This window comes from Melopsittacus undulatus, chromosome 10, assembly GCF_012275295.1.
Source record: "Melopsittacus undulatus isolate bMelUnd1 chromosome 10, bMelUnd1.mat.Z, whole genome shotgun sequence".
NCBI classification, from domain to species: Eukaryota; Metazoa; Chordata; class Aves; order Psittaciformes; family Psittaculidae; genus Melopsittacus; species Melopsittacus undulatus.
In genome coordinates this window covers 5,463,638-5,488,240 of record NC_047536.1, presented here as the reverse complement: position 1 = coordinate 5,488,240, position 24,603 = coordinate 5,463,638, and the positions used below count along the sequence as shown (strand labels likewise).

At 40.0% G+C, this 24,603-nt stretch overlaps 1 protein-coding gene across 3 annotated transcripts in view; it reads left to right on the top strand.

The window, feature by feature from the left end:
- LOC101878671 (protocadherin alpha-C2) overlaps positions 1 to 24,236 on the top strand; it is a 132,701-nt gene extending 108,465 nt beyond the window's left edge. For 2 of the 3 annotated variants that reach the window (XM_034066917.1, XM_005144960.3), the window contains exon 4: positions 22,294 to 24,236. In XM_034066917.1, coding sequence (XP_033922808.1) covers positions 22,294 to 22,604 — 311 coding nt within the window. In that variant the 3' untranslated portion in view covers positions 22,605 to 24,236. The remainder of the gene's footprint in view (positions 1 to 22,293) is intronic. The other variant, XM_034066918.1, reaches the window with a different exon arrangement.
- The last annotated feature ends 367 nt before the right edge of the window (positions 24,237 to 24,603 follow it).

The window sequence follows — 24,603 nt, the reverse complement described above, 5'->3', positions numbered from 1 at the left end:
GGTGCAGAAAGACTAGTATTATTCTTATAACAGAGATTTAGAACAATGCTGAGGACTGGATCAGCATCTGCCTGGCCTAAAATGCTCTCACTGAGCAAAGAGTAACAGAGCTGTGAGACTGTTTGGGGGCCATCCTTCCCTGTGCTGCTCCAGCTGCTGTGCCATAGAGAGCCCATTAAATCAGGGCTTCCGGAACACTGTGGGTTATAGTTTCAGCCTTCAAGTTTCACTGCAGTGCTTAGAGGCCCTTTCCCTGCCATGTCAGACCTTCAGCAGCTTTTAAAGAGGGAGGCAGAGGCTGCTTCACATTCCTCTTGGCCATTCTGTTTCTCTCTTTTGCATGTCTCTGATCTCTTTGCCTTTTTGCTTTGGTGGCACTGCACAAAGCAGAGAAAGCAATGCTGCAGTTCCAGCATTGAAAACCAATTCTGATTATTTATGTAACATTGACCTAGAGATACTGAATTTACTTTGAGAGCTAAACACTGAACTCATTCGATCATTACTTGTGTGCACTCAGAGGGTGTAATGAGAGATGTAAAAGAGTAATAGCAGCATGCAAAGGCATCACTTCATTATGGGATTTAATTCTCAGAAAACCAAGGCTCTGACTGTGGAGGGAATGAATCCGAGTACAGCTTCTCTGCTCTTGTCTTGTATAATTATAGTCACCCATCCCTAAAAGCATCCCCTCTTAGCATGCACACAAAGCTAGCACAATAAATAGGTTGATTAGGAAGGAAAAAAGAACCACACAAACCCTTCGTGATCCTGTGGAAAGTGTTTCTGTGTGTTTATGATGGGAAAAATAGTGTGCTGCTTCTGGTTGTGATGTGCAGATAGACTCCACAACTCGTTAAAGTTGTAAAGTAGGTATGCTTTTATTCAGCACTGAGGTGCATGGGGATAGATCCTCCAAAATATGCACACCTCAGGGTTGTTCTCCCTTTACATTTATTCTCTTAAGGTATACATATACATTAGGTTACTCGATACACCTATACATATTTATTATCTATCCCCTCTTCATATTATAATGACCTAGAAGGTCCTTTGCACCTGTGCAGTGCCCCTTCTGGTCATGGGCAGGGGTCTCAGGATGAAGTAAATGAGTCTTCCTCTTGTGGGTAGGGGTCATCAAGATGAAGTAAATGAGTCTTCCTCTTCTTAAACTTTTCACCTGTTAGTCTTCACACATGGCCTTAGGGTTTCGTTGGTGCCCAGTCTGCTTCTCCCCTGCTTATCAGTGGAACTAAACATCTGCTTTTGTCCCTTATCAGTAGAACTAAGCATCTGCTTCTCCTCCTCAGCAGTAGTCAATGCCTTGGCATGTTAGGTACTTAGAACAGACAATACTTTTGTTTAAGCAAAGGAATTCCTTTAATCCCCTTGTACAATTTCTCTGTATTACCCCCCTGTACATTGGTTACCCCTGTATCAGTTGCACAGGTAGGTAAGACGGGTTCAGAGAAGTGAGACTGGCTGCAGCCTCCTGAGACTGCACACCCCAGCTCAGAAAACAGTGCTGGGATCAGATACCAACAGGAGACCAGAGTAAAATCATATAACAGCAGCAGTTCATCCCATAACAGATGCTGTTAAGGAGACTGGAGCTAGAACAGAATTCACCGGTAGTGTTTTGAACATGATGAAATTAAATTGCTTATATTTTAATTGAATTTGTTGTTAGGAATGGAGCAAGTGCTTCATTTCCTGTTGTTAGTGGCCCAGTTCTGTCTTGTGCCAGCCTCCTATGACTTTTTCTTGACTGTTAAGAAAAGGAGATGTTGAAAAGTCAAGCAAGATTTGTTGACTGAAAAGCAAATCCTGTGCCAAGGCTCCCTTGGGAGGTGTATGCTATCCTGTTGCATGGAGTGGGGTGGGATTTGAGGGGCTGCAAAGTGAGTTCAATCTCAGTGTAAAGGTCAAGACTTCAGGCATATAATACCAACACACATGATAGGCTGCTACTTGGGCTGGGAGTGGCACTGATTAAATATCCAATTATGCAGCTAATCTCCTTAATCACTTAGACAATTAATGGCAAGAGAGGTCTTCTGCCCTTCCCTCTCTGTGTTTGTCCCTGTGATAACTAGAGCTGGCTGAGGGATTTGCCCTAGGTTATATCTTCTTATCCTGTAATCACACCTCCTTGGCCTAGTGCCTTGTCTTATGAATTGCTTATTCTAGGTAGGTTATTCAAACCTCAAAAAATAAATCATTTCCAAGAAGCAAGCTCTGATCTTCAAGTCATTTCAGCATTTTGAATTCAGGTTTTTCATACATTGAAAGGCAATTGGAAATCCAGAAACCATAAACTGAACTCAAAAACAATCAGGAAAGTTGTCTTTAGTTCTCTTAATTCAATTTTCTGATATTTTTGTTGCACGTAATCGTTTGAATATAGTAGTTGAGCTTAAAAAGAAGAACAGAATGTTGTCAGACAGACAAAGAGGTTTTGAGCAAAGGAAGTCAATGAAAATGGCAAAACCTGTATTAAAAATATAATAATACTGGAAAATGCAAAATTAAAAATTTCTCTCCCAGAATTTCTCTTCTTCAAACTCTGCCTGCAGACCTTGCAACATTGTTTTTAAGACACAAAATCCAACATGCATTTTCCATTACCAAGGAGCATCACACATTAAACACATCTTAGGATCTGTAGCTGCAAATTACATTCTCCTCCCTCCTGCTCTCAGTTTTTCACTATCTCATGCTGTATTAGTGTTCCATGATCCTGAATGCTCCCAGGAGCAAGAGGCGTCGTTTTAGTGGTAAATCAATTTGCATGCCTATAGTGGTGTTTAAGTGGTCATAATTAATAACTACAGTAACTGAATATCTTCAGTGTTCACCATACAATTTCTAACTGCTCTTCTCATCATCTCAGCCAGTATAAGCAGGCAGTCTTTACAAATGCCTGGAGTCAAATGCATTCGGTCACATATAGAGAAGATAAGCTGGCCTGAAAAAGTAACCAGCAACTGTGGCAGGAGGAGTGTGTTAGCACCAAACTGCTCACTAGGTTTCCAAGGGATTTGTTCTCTCTAGTTATCATGAATAATGCTATCTCTTCTTAGTAAAAATTACCTTTTCTTGATAGATTATTATCTTGCTGCAAATTTATGCTAAGTGGGTAGCAGAGTTTCCCACATGTGTAGGTGAAAACAGAAGAATTAAAATAAATTAAGAGCAGTATTGTCAGATTATCTGCCTCACTCATTCCCAGACTTCACTCCAGCTGGGAGAAATAAAGCACCATGATGAACATCACCTTTTCTTTCTAACTGAGCTTTATTCCCATGGAGCAAAAAAGGCTACAAAGTTTCACAAAGACCACACACACTGTGGTCCCCTCAGGATCCCCATCTTTGTCCCTCTGAAGAGTGCAGTTGCAGTTATGCAGTAAAACTATTTCCAGCAGTGAAGCTTGGAGACACAACAAAGCCTTTTTGTGTTGTTTCACACTGTAAATCAGTATATCCATATCTGTGGGCAGACTTTCAAACTGCAGCTAAACCTATCTAGAAGACCCATTAATGGGAAAGAGAACTACTTACTTCTGGGCTGACAGGCAAAATAATTTGGTGATCCTAATCCAGTTCCCTGTTGGCATTTTGCCATATCAGGCCAAACACTATCACAACTGAAACTAATTGGCAGCCCTAGCAGGGAGGCCATTGGGTCACGCAGAGAACATCCATGCAAGTCAGTTTCTGAGCTTTGTTGAGGTGTGTTGGCTAGACAGCATGATGGAGGCTTGGAGCATTTCTGCTGGTTTTCTAGCTGTTCTCAGTGGAAAGTATGTTCCCAGCCTTGAGTACTGATGTCTGTTTCTTGATGCATTTTTATGCATATTCAAATTATATGTCAAATATATTTTTAAAAGCTTAATCCTCATCAAGTTTTATAATTAACCTCCTTATGCTTGCCTGGTATTTCTCTTTTTACTATTCACAGATGGCAAGTGTTCGTAACAGGCATCTGTGTCTCTCATAGCTATGACGTGAGGTCAGCGCTGGTTGGAAATCCTTGATGATAACTTTAATCTGCAGTTTCGCCTTTCCATTTGTTCATTTCTTCTGATTAATTTTAGTCAAATACTAGTTTAAGGGCTCTTCATGTGAAGTAAAATATCACTGAAGGATGGAATGTCCGTAAAAGTAAAATGTAGGTGTTTCTTCATACAAATCTTTCAGGCAGCCTTAGTGCACACTCGACTTGTGCATTAAAGGAGAAAAAAAGGCAGTTAATGAGTCTAAAGTACCTCCTCAAGAAGAGCTGCAACACTCTGTTAACTAGTGCTCCATACAAAATCACTGCCAAGTTGGCATGCAGAGTTGCTAGGAAACCAAAATAAAAATCCCTACTTTGTAGAGCACAATAATACCAGGAGCATGATGGGTTTTCACTGCTATTCCTCCTTTTTTGTTTTTTTTTTTACCTTTTTTTGGTGATGGTTAAGCAAACTTGTGGAAGGAGGAGAGAGGTTATACAAAGCAATAGTTTGAAGAAAGCACTAGGAAGCAGACCTCTGTCCTTATTGCCTGTAGTCCTGTCTGTGTTGTAGGCTTACTGCAAATAATTTGAATTTAAAAAAAGAGTTAGTTTTCAACTTTAGGACATGTCCCTGCTCTTATCCAGCTTGTATTCTGGGAAAAAAAGGAGGTACCTGGCAGGGAAGATAGTGAGACTTGTAGGAGAAAAGAGCTCGCCTGCGTTTTAGGGAGGTTGTGTGGACTAAATGGATGAGCTTTGTGTAACTCCGTATCAGTTTATACTAGTCTTATTCTGGGATTTTTTGGTTTGCTTCTTTTAAGCACACATTCACTTTTATGTCACACTTTTAAGCCACACATTCCAGTCTTCTCTCCGATCAGCAGTGTTTCTCTTCTGATTATAGAGTTAGCTGATTTGAGGAGCTGATCTGCCTGAAAAAGGCTTGTGTAGACTTAATTTTCAAGTCTGTTAGCTTCTGATGGGAACTAATACTGGCACAAAAAGGGTAGGAATAACACAGGCTACATGCCTGGAACTGCATGTTCAGATCAAAGGATTGTTGTGCTTGTAGAGAATTAACCTTGTGGAAATATGGTGGCAGAAAGAAAAAACAAGAACTGGTTTTGTTGTGGTTGATTGTAACAGATAATGAAGAGAAAAGAAAGATAAGGACTTTCATTTTCTGAGTAGGAAGAATGCAAACAATGAAAGAGACACCATGTCCAAGAATAATGAAGCATTTGATAAGGGTGTTGAAAAGACAAAAGCCTAACAGCCATCATATAGCAAGATGAGAAAACTGGCCATTTTGCACTTCAGAGGAATTACTGGTTAAAAACTGGAGCTATATTAATCTTATGGCATTAATTTTTGTGAGCATATAATTTTCTGCAACAATTTTGGCATGCTAGTCAAGCTAGTGTTCAATATATGGTGCTGCTGCTGAGCTGTGAATATTTATCTCTCCTTGGTCCTGACTTTTGGATGCACAGTTGCTCATTTCATATGTTGGGTTAATAGTTAAGGTCAGCTCAGATGTTCAGATACTCTTGAAACTGTTGAATAGGTATTCTTGTAGAGGAGATACTGAGTTTTTTTGCCTTCTGGGCTGTATCAAAGTCCTTCCACTTTCACAGGGTAACTGAGGAGACAAGGGAGGATTGTTTGTATTTTGAATGGCCTTTATTCACTTGGAACAAAGGCAACTAAGTGTTGCAGGGTTTTTATCATACAGAACATGTGGTCTAAGATTATGCAATTCTGACGGTAATTATGAAAACTATATAGCATGCATTAAGGTAACGGGAATATTTTGCTGATGAGATAAATATAGTATTTGTGAAAGGGGACAAATGGCAGCACCTGGCAGGGATGTCTCTTGCTCACTACAGAGCAGAGGTGCTGGGTGGGAATTTCTACCCCTTTGCAAACCTGCTTGTGTTTCATCTTTGACTTGGAAGAATCGAGGCTAGTAGCCACTGGCTATTTCTTATTTCTGTGTTAATCGTTTTTATGCTTTTCTACTGAGGTTGACAGTTAGGGGAAAAGATGTTATTTGTGGTGTGGAGGTTTGTCCCTGCCACCACTTGACATAGACCCATCACTTTATCATACAGGCTGGGAGGCGCAAGTTGCAGAAATCCTGGAATCTGGATGTGAAAGCTTCAAATCATTCTAATCACTAAATTTTTTGAGATACAGACAGTACATCCTAGCACACATTGAGCTTGGTTTTCAGAATAACTTGTGTACACCTTTGTGCTGAGACAACAGTTTGAATGTACAAACAGAGTTTCCAGATGAGAATGTCACTGCCTAATCTGGAGAAACATATTTAGGTCAAGTGCCAGATACGGTTATGCAGGATAACAGTGTTAGTCCCCACAGCCTTTAGGGAAGCAGCATAATATGGTAATACTGAAAAAGAATCAAAAAACCAGTGGGCAACTATGAAGGAAGCCATCAGAAGATATTTTTCTGTCTTGCAGACCATGGTTGTTGATTACTCAGTTCTGTGATTCTCAGACACAAGCTCTTCATTGTCTGGAATTAGATTTATAGAGGTGGGTGCTTTTTCTGCAGCAGTAGCATATATATGGTATGTTCTGTTTGTCACACGTGCCTGGCTAAGGGTAAGCACCTGCTATTAAAAGGGTAATGGTGTAGAGAGCAGGATGAAGAAAGAGACCATGATACTGCATTGAGTCAGTCCTATGCTGCCAATCCAAAATGCTGCAAACTTAAGCCTCAAATAGAGCTTGTTTTAAAAATTAGTATTTTTATCAAACCCAAAGATTTATTTTGTTTCTGGTGCACTAGCAGCCGAAAGTAGGTTCTTTTGTTTGTTTTTTCCCTGTGAAACCTGAGATTATCACAAAAATCACAAAACTACTGTGTCATGGTTTAAGCCTAGCCGGTAACTCAGAACCACGCAGCCACTCTCTCACGGTCCTCCCCTTGCTCCCAGAGGGATGAGGAGGTGAATCAAAAGATGTAACTCCCAATGGTTGAGATGAGAACAGTCCAGTAACTAAGGTATAACACAAATCATTACTGCTACCACCAATAATAATAATGATAAGGTAAATAACAAGGGAAGAGAATACAACCACTTACCACCCACCGACTGATACCCAGCCCAATACAAGCAGTGGTCTAGCCCTTCCAGATAACTCCTCCCAGTTTATATACTGGGCATGACGTGCTGTGGTATGGAATACCTCATTGGCTAGTTTGGGTCAGATGTCCTGTCTCTGCTTCCTCCCAGCTTCCCCTCCTCCCTGGCAGAGCATGAGACTCAGAAAGTCCTTGGTCAGAGTAAATATTACTGAGCTGCAACTAAAAACATTGGTGTTATCAGCGTTGTTCTCAGGCTGAGAGTCAAGAACACAGCACTGCACCAGCTATTAAGAAGCAGAAAAATGACTGCTACTTCTGAACCCAGGACACTATTGATAAGAGACAAATATTCTGAGAAAGGGCAGGATGAATGGGCATGACATGATCCCACAGTGCAAAGACTAGAGACACAGAAGTCTTACATGGGTAGAAAAAGATATATGAGAAAATTCAGGCTGCAGTTTATGCTCTTTCATTATTTAGTTGTGATTAAAATACCACAGCCACAAGGGAATAAGCTTGATTCCATTCTGTGTGTTTTAAACTATGGCAGTGCCACCTGCTCAGCATTTTTCTTTCTTAATGAAGCTTTTGTAGTGAGCCTGAATCAGAAGTACTTGGAGAAGCAGCAGAAAACCTGCAGAGAGGCTTTTGATAGTTGAGGATTAAGAGGCAGGAGATGGATGATTCACTTTGGCTTTTGAAGACAAACACTAAATCGAAGCTGCAGGCAGGAGTGGGAGGGATTGGGGGGGGAGTATGAACTGATTCCTAAGTTTTTTAGAGCAGGTTTTGCATTACGAAAGTTCTTCAGGTGTGGGTGCAGTTGCAGACGTAGTTGTCTGGAGAGGTGACTTTGGGTCCTAGTGTGGTCTTTGGTCAATGAGTTTATCCCAGCTTCTTCAGTAAGGGGAAAGTTATCACACCTGGCACCATTTGGTATAATTTTGTGAATGACTGAGGCCTTGAAGAGAGCAGCTGAGCAATTAATGCATAATTTTCAGTATTCAGCAGGTTGAAGGAGGTGATTCTGTCTCTCTCCTCTCGTGAGACCTCACGTGGAGTATTGTGTGCAGTTCTGGTGTTCTCAACATAAAAAGGACATGGAGCTGTTAGAACAAGTCCAGAGGAGGCCACAAGGATGATCAGGAGACTGGAGCACCTCCTGTATGAGAGGCTGAGAGAGTTGGGGCTGTTCAGCCTGGAGAAGAGAAAGCTGCATGGAGACCTCATAGCAGCCTTCAAGTATCTGAAGGAAGCTTATAGGGATGTTTGGGAAGGACTCTTCATTAGGGACTGTAGTGACAGGACAAGGGGTAATGGGTTAAAACTTAAACAGGGGGAGTTTAGATTGGATATAAGGAAGAAGTTCTTTACTGTTAGGGTGGTGAGGCACTGGAATGGGTTGCCCATGGAGGTTGTGAATGCTCCATCCCTGGTGGTGTTCAAGGCCAGGTTGGACAGAGCCTTGGGTGGCATGGTTTAGTGTCTGTATCTCTTAAAAATATTAAAAATATTTATGGGCCAAAGGGAAAGCTCTGGACCCTGGGGAAAAAAAAAAAAAAAAAAACAAAACCAAAAACGTAAAGCCCTCGTAATTAATTTCTGCTATTTGTTTCTCAGATGCTATAGGCAAGGCTATATGGCTCATACCAGTATTTGCTACTGAGCCCAATTGTCCAGGTATTGTCCCCTCCTGAAGACTGACACATCACCTCTTAGCAACTAGCAGATTTGCTTATCTGCAGAGACAAAAATCTGTTTGCCTGTTCACCGAATTGTTTTACTAGATGTGCAAATCGAGTAATTGCTGATGCAAAAATTTTCCATAGCTGCTCATTGAAGATCTTCAGGCATGATTATATTGTTTTTACAGGTATTAAATGTTAGTGCTAGTTTCAGTAAATATGCCCTCATGTTTCTGAATATAAAATTCAGGATTATGTGCCTCTCTGGTGAGTAGAACGAACTAGATCAAGCACAGCATTTTGAAGCATCCTTTTGCTGTCTTTTCTCATTGGTACACATTAGATGTGTTTTGATTGCATCTCCTCCAGTCTCTAAGCTACTGCAGAAATTCCAGCCACTGAGCAGCTGCATGTATATGCTTGACTGAAGTGTGTGGTATTCCATGTGTCAGCAGGAAGAGATATAAATAGAGCTTTTTTTCTCCTTGTTGTCACAAATTGTTTCTGAAAGCTACCCCAAGCTATTTCTTCTGCAAGTCTGGTATAAAGGGAATATGTTTAGGTTAGGTTCAGTGTTACAGTTGTGGATCACAGAGAGAATATGAAGCAATTTAAAGATTGCAGCCATTTACACCTAGTGGGACAAGGCATACCAAGATGAATTCCCTTTCTAGTAAGGGAACATGTTGAAATAGCTGACAAAAATCCCTCTTTACAGAACTGTCAGGTTGGAAAATCTAAGGATTAAATTCTTCCAACTTTTTGTTCCCCTGCTGATACATGCTGGTCTCACACCTTTGCAATGAAGAGCTCCTTATCTTGCCAAGTCAGACACCAAATGGAGTCTGCTGACAATTCTGGAGAGCTGGTGGGGGAGTTGGTTTGCTTGGCACCTCGCATGCCCAAGTAGGATGAACAGTGGGAGAACAGTGTTCCCTGGTATAGCAGAAATATGTGCTTAATCATCATATGATCTGATGTACGTGAGCTGCACCACACACTGGGACTCTGAACTTGAGTGATCTGTGTGGATTAAAATGGACTAGGACATAATACCCATTACAATATTATTCCAGATACAGAATTGATAATCTAACAAACCTCTTCCTCCATCACCTGATATAGTAGTGGTGTGACTGAGGAAAGATGCAGGGAAAGTAGAATCCGAAATGTGGTGGGTTTTGAGGCATAAGAGGGCTTAGCTCATCCTGAGCAGCACAAAGAGCTTTAAGAGGCTCTGGTTGGATATGGCTTTTATGGAATTGCAAATAATGTGGTCTCATCTCATGTTTCCAGCTCAAATCAATCTTTAAAATGTTTCTGAGGTGTAAGCATTTGATTTGGCGTAGTTTCTGAAACATTGCCTTTACATTATGTATGCTCACCTCCGTGCAAGGACTACTGTGGGTATCAGCAGGCCACAGTTTATGCACAGAATGTATCAGTGCACACACCTTGGTCATGGATTTTCTTTCTACTGAAGGAAAGCCTTGCACAGCCCCAGTCTGCAGCAGTTCAGAGAAGTGTCTATCTTATCGGCTGGTGTACGTGAGGCTGATACTTCACAGTGGTCCCTGTTGCTGTCAGGACTTGCTCTCTGCATTGTTCTGAGTGCACTTAATCTAAAGTCTGTATGTAATAATTAAGAAGCCAGTCGCCTTCTCAACAATCACAAGTGAACCAACTTTATACAACATGTATGTATATACACACAAATACAATGGGAAAGCAGAAAAGTTTAAAGTTTAATTCAGTGCTAAAATATTTTAGATATTCTACATGTAGATACCACCAGATGTTAATTTAAAATTCCTTTTGAAGTGAAGGATTTAGGAAGCAGTAACATCACCTTTTGACTTTTATAAAGACTAAGATCTTTTCAATTTCTCTGTTCTTTGTCATCTTGTCCTAGTTACCTGAGCATATGACACATTTCCTGGAAGGAAAATAACTCTGCTATCAATCCAGATATAGTCTGTCCTTGATTTTCTCCCTGCTTTTTCATTTAAAGGAACCAGAGCTATAAGAAATGTGAATTTTCTAAAATTTAATCAGGATAGGATTTTTTCCTAACTCAGGCTCCATTAAATAATAATGTAGAAATGAAGTTAATTTTCCTTACTTCATTCTCAGACATCCATTTACATGCATTACACTTTATGTGTAATAATTCATTTCCCAAATTTGATCTTCCTGTTCATGTCAAGCCAGTTCTTCCATTTTTAATATTTCCTTCAGAGAAGTGAAATGGCAGGCATGTTATATATAAATAACTTTCTGATATGTTACTACAACTGTTTGAGCAATGCTTTTCTTGAAGAATTCATTAGCAAATGAGCAGTTCCTGAGTATAATGTAAAGCATCATTTTACATGGAAGGATGAGCCTGAGACATTTCTCCAGTTGTTCCATTGAGAACAATTCTTGGCTTAAAGTATGACTGGGGCTATAAAATTAAAATCTAAATAATTGAAATATAAAGTAGATCATTTACTAATTCTGTAACTGGGATTATGAGGGTTCTATTCAGAAAAGGTTACAGTGATCAAAAATTAAGAGATGGCTCTGCCCATTTTTCATTTGTGTTAAGCCTCCAAGATTTAATGCTTACCATCTGATGAATATTTAAGGAAGTGTAGTCCTAGAGACAGACATAAAAGACATCTGTAACTTTGTTGAAATGGCTGTTGCAGTGTGGTCCCACCCATTTCAAGCAACTGCCAACTTTGACCTCATCTTTACTCAGATAACCATACCTTAATATTCCATAATTGTGTATTATCATAGAATACCAGGTGGAAGAGACCTCAAGGATCATCTGGTCCAACCTTTCTTGGCAAAGCATGATCTAGACTAGATTGGCCCAGCACCCTGTCCAGCTGAATCTTAAAAGTATCCAGTGTTGGGGAATCTACCACTTCCCCAGGGAGATGACTCCTATGGCTGATCTCAGTGTGAAAATTTTCCTGTAGTATCCAATTAGAATTATCCTTCCTCAAGTAATCTCCTTGTTAAATTTATTGTATTTCAGCATTATATAGCTTTTGCAGCACATCATGAAGCAATTTCTGATTTCAGTTTACGTAATCAAGTAGAATAAAACACTGAACAAGTTAGGAGGTTCATAAACACATTTCAGTTGGCTTTTAACAGCCAGACAGAGAAGAATTGCCTGCAGATCATTAAATGCAGCAGAATGGCACCAATACTCATCTGTTGAAAACCTAATGCAAACTTTTCATCATATAGTTCAAGCAGGCACTGTGCTTTCAATATAAAGAGGGCATCTTTAGCTGCAGGGGAAGACAAACAGGTAGAAGGCTTGGCACCGTGATACAGTAGGTCCAGATTTCCAAGGGTAGTCAGTCTGGTTCATGTCATCAGTATCAAAATAATTTACTTTAAAGTGTTGAAGACCCAGGTGACTAAGTGATCATAACATCTGGATTTACCTGCAACCTAAAAAAGTCCTCCAAGGGTGGACATCTCAACCAGTTACAAGAGTGAAGCTATTTCTGCAGCAAGGGAATGGATGTGGGGAGTGTTTACAAGGTCATCTCCATTTTGTCCTTGGAGAATGTTCAAAGGATGCTGAAAACCACAGAAATTGTGTAGCATGTGTATCCAGGGGGCTTATCATATTGTATTAGCAGTTACTCATCACATTTAATTAAGATTCCTTTTTAGTGGATGTGAAACATTATTAGCTCCATTCATCCCATATCTGTAAAAAGAAATAATAAAGGCATGTGATCCTAATGGGAGATGATAGGAAGCTGCTAATGTGACATACATATTGTGGAAAGGAAAGAGGGATGTGACTACCTCTGTTTTGAGGCCTGGGATGTCTTCAGTTTTACAGCCCCTTCCCGTGGAAGGTATTAAGGTCACACGCCTCTTTTAGAACAGGTTGCTGGCTAACAGCCATATTTGTGAGAATCAACATAGATGTTTAGTATTTAGTTAACTGGCTTTTGGAAGATGAGAATTTTACAGAGCTTCAGTGATAAACTAGTCAGAGCAGGTCAGCTAAAGGATTTTGTAGGTCTGAATTCAATTTATATACCTGTATGGTACAGTTTACTTTTAAAATTAAGAAATCCCTTGAAGATAACAAAACCAAACTAAACTAAACTACACAGTAATAGTACCCTTTTTTCCTCTTTGTGATCCAGACAGAGAAAAGGCCAGTTTCAGCTTTCATCAATAAAATGCGAGTAAAATTATCTCCTTATTTGTGATCAGAGCCAGAGGAAGCCAGGAAACAGGTTCCAGATCTAGGGTTCAGAGCAGGGAGCCTCCTTCAACCTATAAAAGACATTTTCCACTCTCTGAAGCATTGAAAAATCCAATTAGAAAGCTTCACACTGTAGTCATTTGGCCTGGAGATTACAATGGTTTGGTCTGCTGGCATGGGAACCATATACGAGAGGAATGATTGAAGCAGTAAGCTAAACATAGATGGTGAAGAAAGAAAGAAAATTGTCTTTTAAGATTCTTCCTTAGGTGTCCATGATCCATTATTATCCTACTCTTTCAGAGTCATGAAGCTTGTACATTCATTCATGTTTAAAATAGATGCCTCTAAAGTACCAAAATGAGTATGTCACTTTTTCTTTCACTACCACTTCAAGCATCCGATTAGTTAGCTAAAATTAGCTTCTGCTTCCAAAGACTAAAATTGATGCTTCAAGTTTCCATAGTTACTGTCTTTCTATTGTGCTCAGTTAAAAACTGGGGATTCTCTTCTGCCTACCAGTGCTGGGTTTTGGCAGCTGTGCTGGGCTTTTTCCTCTTTATGCACCATCAGTTAATATGGACTGAGGTAAAGTTGCTTGCAGATGGTTTTCACGGCTGTAGAGACTGGTACTTAGTAAACAGTTTTGTTGAGGGTAAGCAGAAGGGCCTGAATTCAGCTGAATTTAGGAGTGTTCACTCTACAAAATGGACAGAAATAAAAACAAGCTAGCCCTGTGCAGGAGGTCCAGTGCTAGGAGAACATCTAATCCTGCCTTCTGCCTTCCCTTGAAGTAACCTGAAATCCCCAACCTGAAGTTTTCCTTCTTTGGGGAGGCAATCTCAGACAGCCTTCTAGCTGGGGGGCTGAGGCAAAACGTAGCGGCTGTAGTGGCTGCAGACCAGAGCCCAAGCTGCTGATCTGTGATCACCCCATGGAAGCAGGGTGGCCTCCAGTGGCAGCAGGCGACCTGATAGAGAGAGCATCTGTGTTCTTGGCCTCAGTTCAACAGCTCATCAAGCAGAGATCGAGCTGGAGCAGGGGGGGTTGACTGCCTGCAGAACGCTGCTACAGGCTATAGCAGCAGCCAGGAAATGCTTCCTCCTTTTCACCTTCACAGCAGGATTTATGATGCTTTGTGAGCCTGTTGTCTTTCACATAAAAGTGCTTGCCTATAAGAATTAAATTATTTTTATTTAAATTTGACACAACACAGTAACCAGAATTGGCTTTCTGTAGCACAGGTTAAGCAGTGCACAGATCTGTTCCTGGCCTCCTGACATTCAGAGCTTTGTCTTCTGCAATGTCTTTTGCTCCATTGGCAATATTTCATGTCTTTATATAATAGAGGCAGCACCCATGCACAGCACCAGTCAGCTGGAAGCAGAATGCCACCTCCCTCCTGGTCACATCCAGAGGGAGTTTTAAGCTACAAATCAGACATCCCAGTTTTTAAAGATTTGTCTCAAAGTCCACATTTTTGGGATGTGTCACCTAAAACCAGCCCTTAGCAGAGGCCTGGCCAGCTGTTTGATGTTCCAGTTGGTTCAGTTTGGGACATTGAAGGAGGCTACGTAGCACTTGGTTTAACCTGAAGGAAAAAAGAAGCCTTTGGTGGAGATACATGAGTGCCAGCAAAGCCAATCCGCTGCACTTACGTCCTCAGGGAAACACTGTGCCCTCCAAACCACCTCTCCCTTCTCCCTTCCCAAGAACTGAGAGGCACAGCAGTCCCCCCAGCACCAAGTCCAGTTTTCCTGCACTATTTTCTGCCCTTTGCCTTACCGTTTGCATTCAAACAAGGGCAGAATGGCTGGTGCTTTGGCTGCCTCCATTACATTTACAAAGCATTTATTAGATTAAAATAATCTGTGGAGGGTTTTGTGGGTATTTTTCTTTGATTTTTTTTTTTGGGGGGGGGCGAGCTTGTTTTTAACTATGAACTCTTAAAAATGATCATTGTGAGCCTGCAGACATGGTAAAATGCCCAAAGAAAAATCCATCTACCAGGATAGTCCATAGCAGGATAATTTGTCCTTAACAACCTCTGTTTACAACACAGATGTTCATATGCAGAGTATGAACTGAGTACAGGACTCATATCTATCAGAGTCCAGTGTCCGATTAGATTTGGAAAGATGATGTGGAGCATCTGGATGTGTGTGCATGCTCTCTCAGTGATGCAGCAAATTAGTCCTCAGGTTGGTGAGGAGAAGGTTAAAGCTTGTGCTGAGCAAGTACTAACTGGTGCTTTCTAAGACAAATTCTGTGCCATCGAGGAGCAGGACTGGACACCAGTATAGCACTAGAAGGAAGCTGATGTTTTTGTGGCAGGAAAACACTCTTAGTGAAAAGAGAGGAGGGGAGCTGCAGACACTGTACTTTGCTTCTTCAGCAGCTGTGGGAAGCCATTTCCCCTGTGTTGTGCTCTGGCTGCAGCAGGCTGTGGTACAAGCAAATCAATTTTGCTTTCACATTTCTCAGAATATGCTGGCAGAACTATTTGGTAGCTGAGACAATTGCTTTAATACACAGCCAAGTAAGATTGTTTTCTTATAATACGATAAATAATGTCAATTTAAATTAAATTTCTGTGTCAGCATAGACAGTAACCTGAGACTGACCTCCACACCCACTGCCTGCTTTGTATCTTGATGTGGGAGCAGTGGGGGGTTACAGATCTTCAACATATGTGCTATAATTACCCTGTTTAATGTTACTGGCTTTAAATCCAAGCAATGGATTAAAGCTGCAGTCTCCTTGGTAGGAAGAAATTTTCATTCTGTTCATTTCTCCTCTCTCTGAATCATTAGTGCAGATCAGGTGAAACAGATGGAAGGGCAGAAAGTGTGAATTATTTACTTGGTTTTTAATTTCAGACTCCAAATTGACATAGCCATTAGAGATTATTTGGATTGTTAGGCAAACTAAGAGTTAAAATGGTTCAACTTTGTTCTGGCTGAATCATTTTTCTGTCTTTCAGTTCACTATCTGTCATTTTATCATGCTGATGATGGAATTTGATTTGTTTTCTTTGTTGTGTTGTTGGTTGTGGTTTTGTTTTGTGGGGGTTTTTTGTTGGGTTTTTTTGTGGTTTTTTTTTTTTTTAAAGATTAAATGGGCAGTTTAATCCTAAAAAGGCTTAGGGATGATGAGTGAAACCAGAATGTCTGCAGAGATACTCCAAATGACAGAGAGGTTTCTTTCAGTGCATGTTATTTGCATTTGATGTGCTGTTTCAGAATCGGTGCAGAATGTCAGACTCTTTATAGTGGTGAATATTCATTAAGCCTGCCAGAGGCAGAAGCTGCAGTCAGTACAGCATCAGCGGAGGAGGCAGGGAAGAGAAATCAGGTTAATGACTGGCTTCCTCTGCAATTTGCTTCCTACTTATTGCCTGATCTCAGTTTTAAATAAATTCATTTGATTAATGTGTTTTGCTGTTCTGACCTGTGGACAGAAGGGTCACAGATTACTGATGGGGTAGTTACCATCTTACAGTGGCTTTAGTCGGCATGTTCTGGTGTCTAGAAAACTAATTGGAAAAGATTTCCTTTAAACTTAATAATAATGGATGGTTTGATTGCAAACTTTCGTCTAAGTGATCTCCTGAGTCTGCGAGCCACCAAATTTTTAAAGACAGGGACAAAGTGATGAGTGGGGAGGGGTGGAACAGAGTAAAAAAGCAAGCTGCTGTCTTGGCTGAGCATGTCACACAGTCAAAAATGCCTCTGCAGGGAGACAGAGCTGCACAGAAATGCTCTTCTCTTTTCCCCCTTGAGCAGGAACACATCTGTTCTAACACAAGTTAGTCTTCTTCTGACAAAGGTTCCTTAAGAAAGGAGCAGAGGCATAGGAGGTAGAGACCATGTACATGACACTTAGAATATACAGCCAGCTCACATTATGGGAAGTGAGCACCACCTGTTCCTAGTAAACACCAGATTGGAGGTGTGGGGCTATCCAGGGACAGAGAAAAAACACATGGTCTCCCCAAAAGCAAGAAAAAGGTCAGTGAGGTAGAAACTACAGACTTAGCCCAAACCTCATGGGATATTAATTTGTGGACTGACTGATGACATGTTCTGTGAGCAGGCATTTTACCCCAAATTTAGAAGACATCTCAATTTCAGACTTTTTGTACCTATCACTCAGCATTATGCATCGCTTTGGATGGTTTTTACAAGCTGATGAAAGCCAACCCTTCAACTGAGTTGAATTTGCAAATGCAGCATCTGAAAAGACAGTGCTGCAAATCTCAGTGACAGACCTGTGCTTTGGAGTTTTACAGCACAGTATCACTGAATATCTAAACTGTACTTGTGTCCCTGCTGTCACAGTTCAAAAGTAGCCTTTTAAGGGGTGGAAATGGTGAGACCTTAATGATACACCTGAGCTTTTTCAGGTATTTTTGAACAGGAGATGCCAATGCCTGCCTAAATGAAAATCCCATTAAGGGGTTAGGACTGAGAAAGTGGCTTCATCTTGCAAATAATTGCAACAATTTTTGTGGTTGTCACTGTTAGAGAGATTAGTTTCAAACTTCCTTTTTTTTTACATACTCTGACATGGTCATTAATGCAGCATCCCCCGAGTCATGATGCTGCTTAGCTTGCCAAGAGTGGAATTCAGCTGCTTTTGCACTAGCCACCCAAAAGTTTAAATTGGCTGTCTGGGTTCTATCTGTAGGTTAGGAAGCAAAGGTAATCCAGCTCCAGCAGAGAGGGGAGAGACAACTCCCTGTATCTAAAACCAAGCTTTTAAGCTAAGTGGGTTGAACTGCCTTCTGCCTCTCTTTACAGACTGTAACAATAACTATATTAGACAGTTCAGAGTGGATGCCTACTTCTTTGGTGGCTGGATTTAGAAAAGAGCTACCTTACTGTGTGGCTGACATATAAGAAAAAGAAATTCAGGTGTTCACAGCTACTACAAGCTAAATTTTAGGGACCTGTTCCTTGTAGTAGATTCCTGGGCTGCCAGCACTGAGCATGGGGAGAGTTAGGTACCTCTGAAAACCTGTGTGCTGAGATCAGAACTGCCTGGAGCATGCAAGGGAGAAGCTCAGTGCTCAGTGAGGTGACACAGCTCACCTGCAGCCGCTCTTTTCTGGGATCTTGGAGTCTGTGACATCCACATGATACTTTCTATCTGCAATGTGTAGGAAATCAGGTGCTTTCAGAGCAATTAGGACTTGTTAAACGAATGCCTGTTGACTGAGTTTTGTGTCTTTTTCAAGTCCTGTGAGGTAGACGGCTACAGAGTATGACCCATAAATGCATCTAGAAGAGGAAAAAAGTAGCTAGGCACCATACTCTACTGCTTCAAGCTTTCAGACAGGAAATTTTAGGATGTGCAGGTTTGTTGCATGTAAATCTGCCTGTGTATTTCAGACAACAGTCACAGAATAGAAAAATAAGTATTTTGAAAGACAGCCTAGAAGTTCTTTTCTCCCAACTAAGTACATGATCTACTCAACTGCAGAGCCTCTGTTGCTCTAGGTTCCATTTAAAGTCTACTGAGACCCTTGTATCTCAGTGAGAGAAGGGCGAAATGGAAGAGGTGAAGAGTTCATCTCCTATTTTAGCAAGCACACAGGCGGAGAAGCATCAGGAGCTGCAGGTGCAGCCTAGATTTTGGGCTCTGCTGGATGCATTAATTTTAAAACTGAATCATTTGGTCATTGAACATGAACTGAGAATAAAGCTCATTCTCATTCCTTGAGAATAAAGTGAAGGGGTAGTCTCCAAAGTAATCCTTTGAGTTACACCAGGAAATGGCCAGACTGTGCTTTTATGTAGGAACTCTAGGAAGAGAACTGTAATGTTTTAAATTAAGTGCTATAAATATAGCTGGTGAATTTGCTTTGTTTAGATTTTTCTGGAAGTTTAATAAACAGCTTTAAAGCATTTAATGAGACCCAGAAAAATATGTAAGAGAAGTACAACTAATCCAGTTAATGGAAAACAGTGTTTCATTGGAAACTTTTTGTTGTTAAATTTCTGCTGCTGATTTCTGTGAAACAGAAAAGATGTTTAAGGAAGCTTTGGAAACCAGGTGATAGGTGACACTTATTATTGATCTGAAATGCCTAAACATACAACATTGTTAGTACAGCTGAACGATGACCTTCCAGGCTGCAAATATAGATAAACGCACATGCTATCAGGTAAATCACACAGAAAGAGATTTCCTGAGGGGCTTGTTAAAGCCCCACTCACAGGAAATGATGGCTATTAACTCATTAAGGTCTGTCTGCCTTTTTGTATATGCGCTCTCCACACAGCTGTAAGGATAATTAGTTTTCTTTATCTTAGTGAGTATTAAGGAGTATTAAAATGTGTAGTTTTTATGGACAACAAACATGCTTGGAGTCTGGGAGAAAACCCCACAGAAATGCAAGCAAACACCCTTAGTCTTTAAAATGACAGAGTCCTGATTCCCAGGTAGATATGATGCGTTTGTTGTGTTTGGATACGTTCTGTCAAATTGCTTTGTAATAAATGTTACTGACTTCATCTAGGGAATGGATTTGTCTAGGCAGAACCAGATTAAAGTGTCAGTATCCTGTTCTGAATTACATTTCAGTAATGCAGACATGGATGTGTACCCTGTTAAATAAAGATACCCTCTATTCTTGCATGTTACTGTATTTTTATGATAAAGTGGATAATATAAAGTCACCATCATTGCCTCATGTCCTGTCTTCAGCCTGATATGCTCACATCAAAATGGCACATCTACACACCATGTTGTTTCAGCTCTGCGCAGTGGCACTGTGGTCCACGGAGGGTTGTAACCCTGTACACTTCCAAGCAGGTTTGAGACTATTCACTGCTACAGGATTCTCCCCAGCCAGAGCAAGGATGGCTCAGAAATTATTTGAGGTCACCTTCAACTGTGTTTTTCCTGACAGGAAAAGCACTGGATGTGAGCCAGTGTTGTTTAGAATGAATATTGCATGGGCTTGTTGTGAAAGAGAAAGGATTTATTTGTCAGATAGGACTTAAATTATTATGTACAATATGAAAGATGACATTTTTGTATTGCTGGAGAAAGACAATTGATTAATAATTTGGTAAAAGGCCAAGACACACAATATTCACGTTTGTAATTTATCATCTCAAAGAAACAAAAGGTGGTATAAGAGGTACCTGACCAAAATACTTTTTAAGCAGAAATGAAAGCTGGTTCATATTAATGCATTTAGTATGAAAGGGCTTATTAGGAATTTGCTGTTACCAACAATAAACGTGTACAAATCTGAAGTTCATAGTTAAGACTGTAGGAAATCTACAGAAAAGCTACAGATGATAAAAGAGAGGAATTTCCATATCAGTAATGTCAAAAAAGATATTTGAGACTAGGGAGATTAAGGTCACTAAAACAACTTCAGCGGTTACTGGAAAAAAACATAAACTCAAAGTCAAATCTTCTTCCTCATTAAATATAGTCTTATGGGAAAAAGAAGTGTACAGGCTCTTCTAATACATGATTAAACATCACGTTGTAAAATAAGTCACATCACCTCCTTTACAAAGATTCTGTGTGCTAAACATATTGCACAGATGGTCTCAGGGACAGTTCTGATGTGTCATGTATACACATTTCTTTGGCTCTGTAGCATGGACAGAGTGCATAACTATGGAAAAGCTTAAAAGGGAATCATGCTTTCCAGCAGTGTTTATTTTGCTGCCAGGCAAGAGAGAGGTTGTCAAGCTCAGAATGTGTTCTTTAGCTTTTGAACCAAGAGAACCTTATGTCTGCAAATATGTCATACAATTCTCTATTTTATGAAATAAAATACATGAACAACATTATAGATGATGAAATATCATAAAAGAATAAGAAATGCAGGAGATGCTGCTCATTTCATGAAATGGCTGCTAAAATAAATGCAGGATTCTTCATTAGTGCTATAGGGGTACAGAGCTGTTAGTAGCTGAGGTTTACTGGATACCATCTTCTGGTTTGGCAAAATATTGGAGACCAAAGACTTCCCCTGCTTTCTGTGCTCTTGCCTACTCTTCCAAGGGATACAGAGTCCCTCTCAGCTGTTTTTTTAACCTTTCCTTTCCTTTGTAGTAATGCAGATCCCACCTCCCTCTCTACCTCAAACATCTTTACCCATTCAACTGGATAGCTCTGGTGCAGAATACATGATGCTGAGATTTTATCAGATCAGTAGTACTGGCATTGTTTGTGTTGTATTGCAAGAATTTGTGTGTGGGTGGCTAGGAGTGTTGCAAGTGTGACAGGTCCTAAATTTGTGATACTGCCCTTTTCAGCACGTAGGTATGAGCATTTTCATCAGATTTGAGGGCTTTAGCATCAGTGCATAAACACAGAGCATCCTGCTATCACAGTACACTTAAAAGGTACTTTAAAATGGATTTGCAATTTGTATTCAAAATTGGGTTCTGTGTAAATTGCAAAGATTTTTCAAAGTTTAAGAAGAAAGAAGACATCCAGGTTCTAAGATTTTTTCTCATAGAAGAATTTGTGTCGCATCTCATTATGGTAGGAAATTGTCCTTGTCAGGGCAACATATGTAAACATTTCAATCTGATTAGCTCAGTTTTATCAAAATTGTGGAAATTAAATTAAAACTTGCTTCATACTGCAAGCCTAAAGATGGGGACAGATTTCACTTTAGATTTGCCTGTATCAAATATTGTGGTCTACCATTTTACTGTATGAATTCAGAGAATCAAGGGTTAGTCACCACTCTGGTATTTTTCAGCCTTCATGTTGTGATATTACAATAAGAAAAAAGAAATATCATGGGGAGAATTTTCTCAGTTTCAGAAGCCATTGCACTGTTATTTATTTCTGAACCATTCTCGACAGCTTGCCACAAATATGACACCCTAAAACATACCCTTATGCCATGCAATGCATGTGCTTGTGTCTCATGCTACAAAACACTACAGCGGGCTTCATCTCAGCAGTCCCTTATTCCATGCACTTCAAAGTCAAAAGAAAAAGAGAAAACAACTGTATTTCAAGGCACAATTTAGGATCTAGAATGTGTTGGGCCCAGCAGTATGTGGAGTGAGGCAGTGCATACTAGCATTGAGCATCCTGGATAAGAACCAGTCAATAAGCCCCATATGAGTAGCCAGGCAATCAAGAGTTGGCTAAAACCAGGCTAAAGCCATAGCTTTCAAATAGGAAGCTGATACTCACAGAGTGCTGGTCTTTAATTATGTTTTAAGGTTTTCTTGCTTATTTTGGCTTTTTCAGAACCTGAGGCGGGAGAGGTGTCCCCCCCTGTGGGAGCTGGTGTGAACAGCAACAGCTGGACCTTTAAATTTGGACCGGGCAATCCCAAACAAGGTGGTCCTGGTGAGTTGCCAGACAAATTCATTATCCCAGGATCTCCTGCAATCATCTCCATCCGGCAGGAGCCACCAAACAGCCAAATTGACAAAAGTGACTTCATAACCTTTGGCAAGAAGGAAGAGACCAAGAAAAAGAAGAAAAAGAAGAAGGGAAACAAGACTCAGGAGAAAAAAGAAAAGGGCAACAGCACCACTGAGAACAGTGACCAGTGAGGGGTTTATACTGAAAGAAACCATTTAGCCAGTTTTTGTAATAATGGCAGATTTCTCCTATGTAGCAACTCCCAACTTCTTCCTATTGTTAACAAATTTCCTGTATGTACAGACTTGAGAAAATCAGCAGGAATTTCACAGTGTCTGTCTAAATTGCTTAACAGGTTTTGTCTTAAAAGCTTTATTAAGTCTGGTGTTAACTCTTTTTCTCCACTCTGGCTTGTTTTCAGAATCTAAAAAGCAGACACAAGTTTCCTTTCTCCTACGCCGAAAAGGAGAATCTTCACAGTACAGCCAGTGAGAGGTTGGACTCTGCACTGTGGTTCCTGTGCTCCTGTCTTGATGACACTTACAGGACAGGTTTAAAAGTTTTAATGTTGTGCACCCTCTACCTGATTGGAAATATTTGTGTGCAGATGTCAGATAGATTATATGAGATCAGATTATAAAATGCAAGAAGAGCTGGTAAATATGCAACAAAGGAAACACCTAATGAACACAAATGTTCAGAGATGTTCAGGCTGGGGAGGAAATGTCTGAAAGGAGATGACCAGACTTTTCAAATCTTGAAAAGTCACTGTGTGGAAATACCAAGTCCTATACATGACATATTATACACACCCCTGCAAATAAAACCTCACATTTACAGCTCTTGAAGATACCATAAATCTTATTTTCTACCAAGGAAGCCATTGGGACAATTGTCTCTTGAAGCCCTGCATTATCCTGGCATGGCTAGCCCTCAGAGTGTAAGAAGAACTGGGCTGACATCCCAGGAATGTAACTGACTGTGATGCTCTATGTCCCTATTTCCACTCTAACATGATTTTGCACATTATGTCTCTGAAAAGGTCAGAGTTTTTCCACGACACTTATGCAAAAGAGAGAAAAAAGAAATGTTAACTATGCTATTTGTTATTTGAGATATTTATTTATAAAGAAATATAGCTGTAAATGTTGAAGAAATATGATGCCCTTTAACCCAAACAGAAGTCAGTCTAGAGCCATTATAAATTACAATTGCTGCTATTAAAGTGCTTTAGAAAAATTGCCTGAAACATCTGTATTATATCGGCCACTTGCCAATAACAGCTTTATTCTGTCGGGTGACTTGGGGGCTGCCTCTTGCATGTATTAATAAATACAAGAATATCTTTTCTCTTTTTTTAATTTTTTATTGCATTGATCTGCACTTTGAATACACCTTTGCAAACAAACTGTCCTCATATGAAGAAGCAGAAGCAAACTCCTCACACAAATGGATTTACTAACCTGCTAGCTTTGTGCAGTACCTTCGTGTTACCTCCTACACAACCTTTTCTGAGTTTAGTTTAACTTTTCTATGAGATTATGAATTTCTGACCCTATTAACACTCATTATGTAAAATTCAAGTACTGTATGTATGCTGTATGCTCTTATAAGAATCCTGAAATATTTATTCTGTGCTTGTGTATGTGAATGTCAATGCAACTATTATTAGAGTGGACATTAAGCTTTACCGTTGAATGTAAATTCATTATTTCTTTTTTGTACACTTGTGGAAAAGTGGAGTAGTGTTAATTTTTTAAGCCACTGTTGATTATCAGTTTTTTGTGTATGAAACACAAGTAAAATATCTTTCTTAAATCAAGCTATGCATGCATTTGAGGATTTATTGGTAGGAATCTGTGAAGCTTAAGCTCTGTGAATTACTAAACCTAAGGGTATAAATGGAGTGCTGAATGTGCTTGAGGATGTTGATATAAAACCAATACATGTATTTTTAAATAGCATATAGCTGATGAGGGAATTCCAAGGAGTTTTCTACGTTATTATACATTCACAGAATAAAGCTGAAGTGTCGTATTAATTGGAACTGTGTAAGAAGCTACATAGCTCTAAGATTTCTAACAGGCCCTTTAATCTAGCATCAAAGAGAACAACTGGATTTCTTGAGACATGTCCTGAATGTTCTAAGTTTCCAAACTGCTGACAGTTCAGGACAATTCTTATTCATTT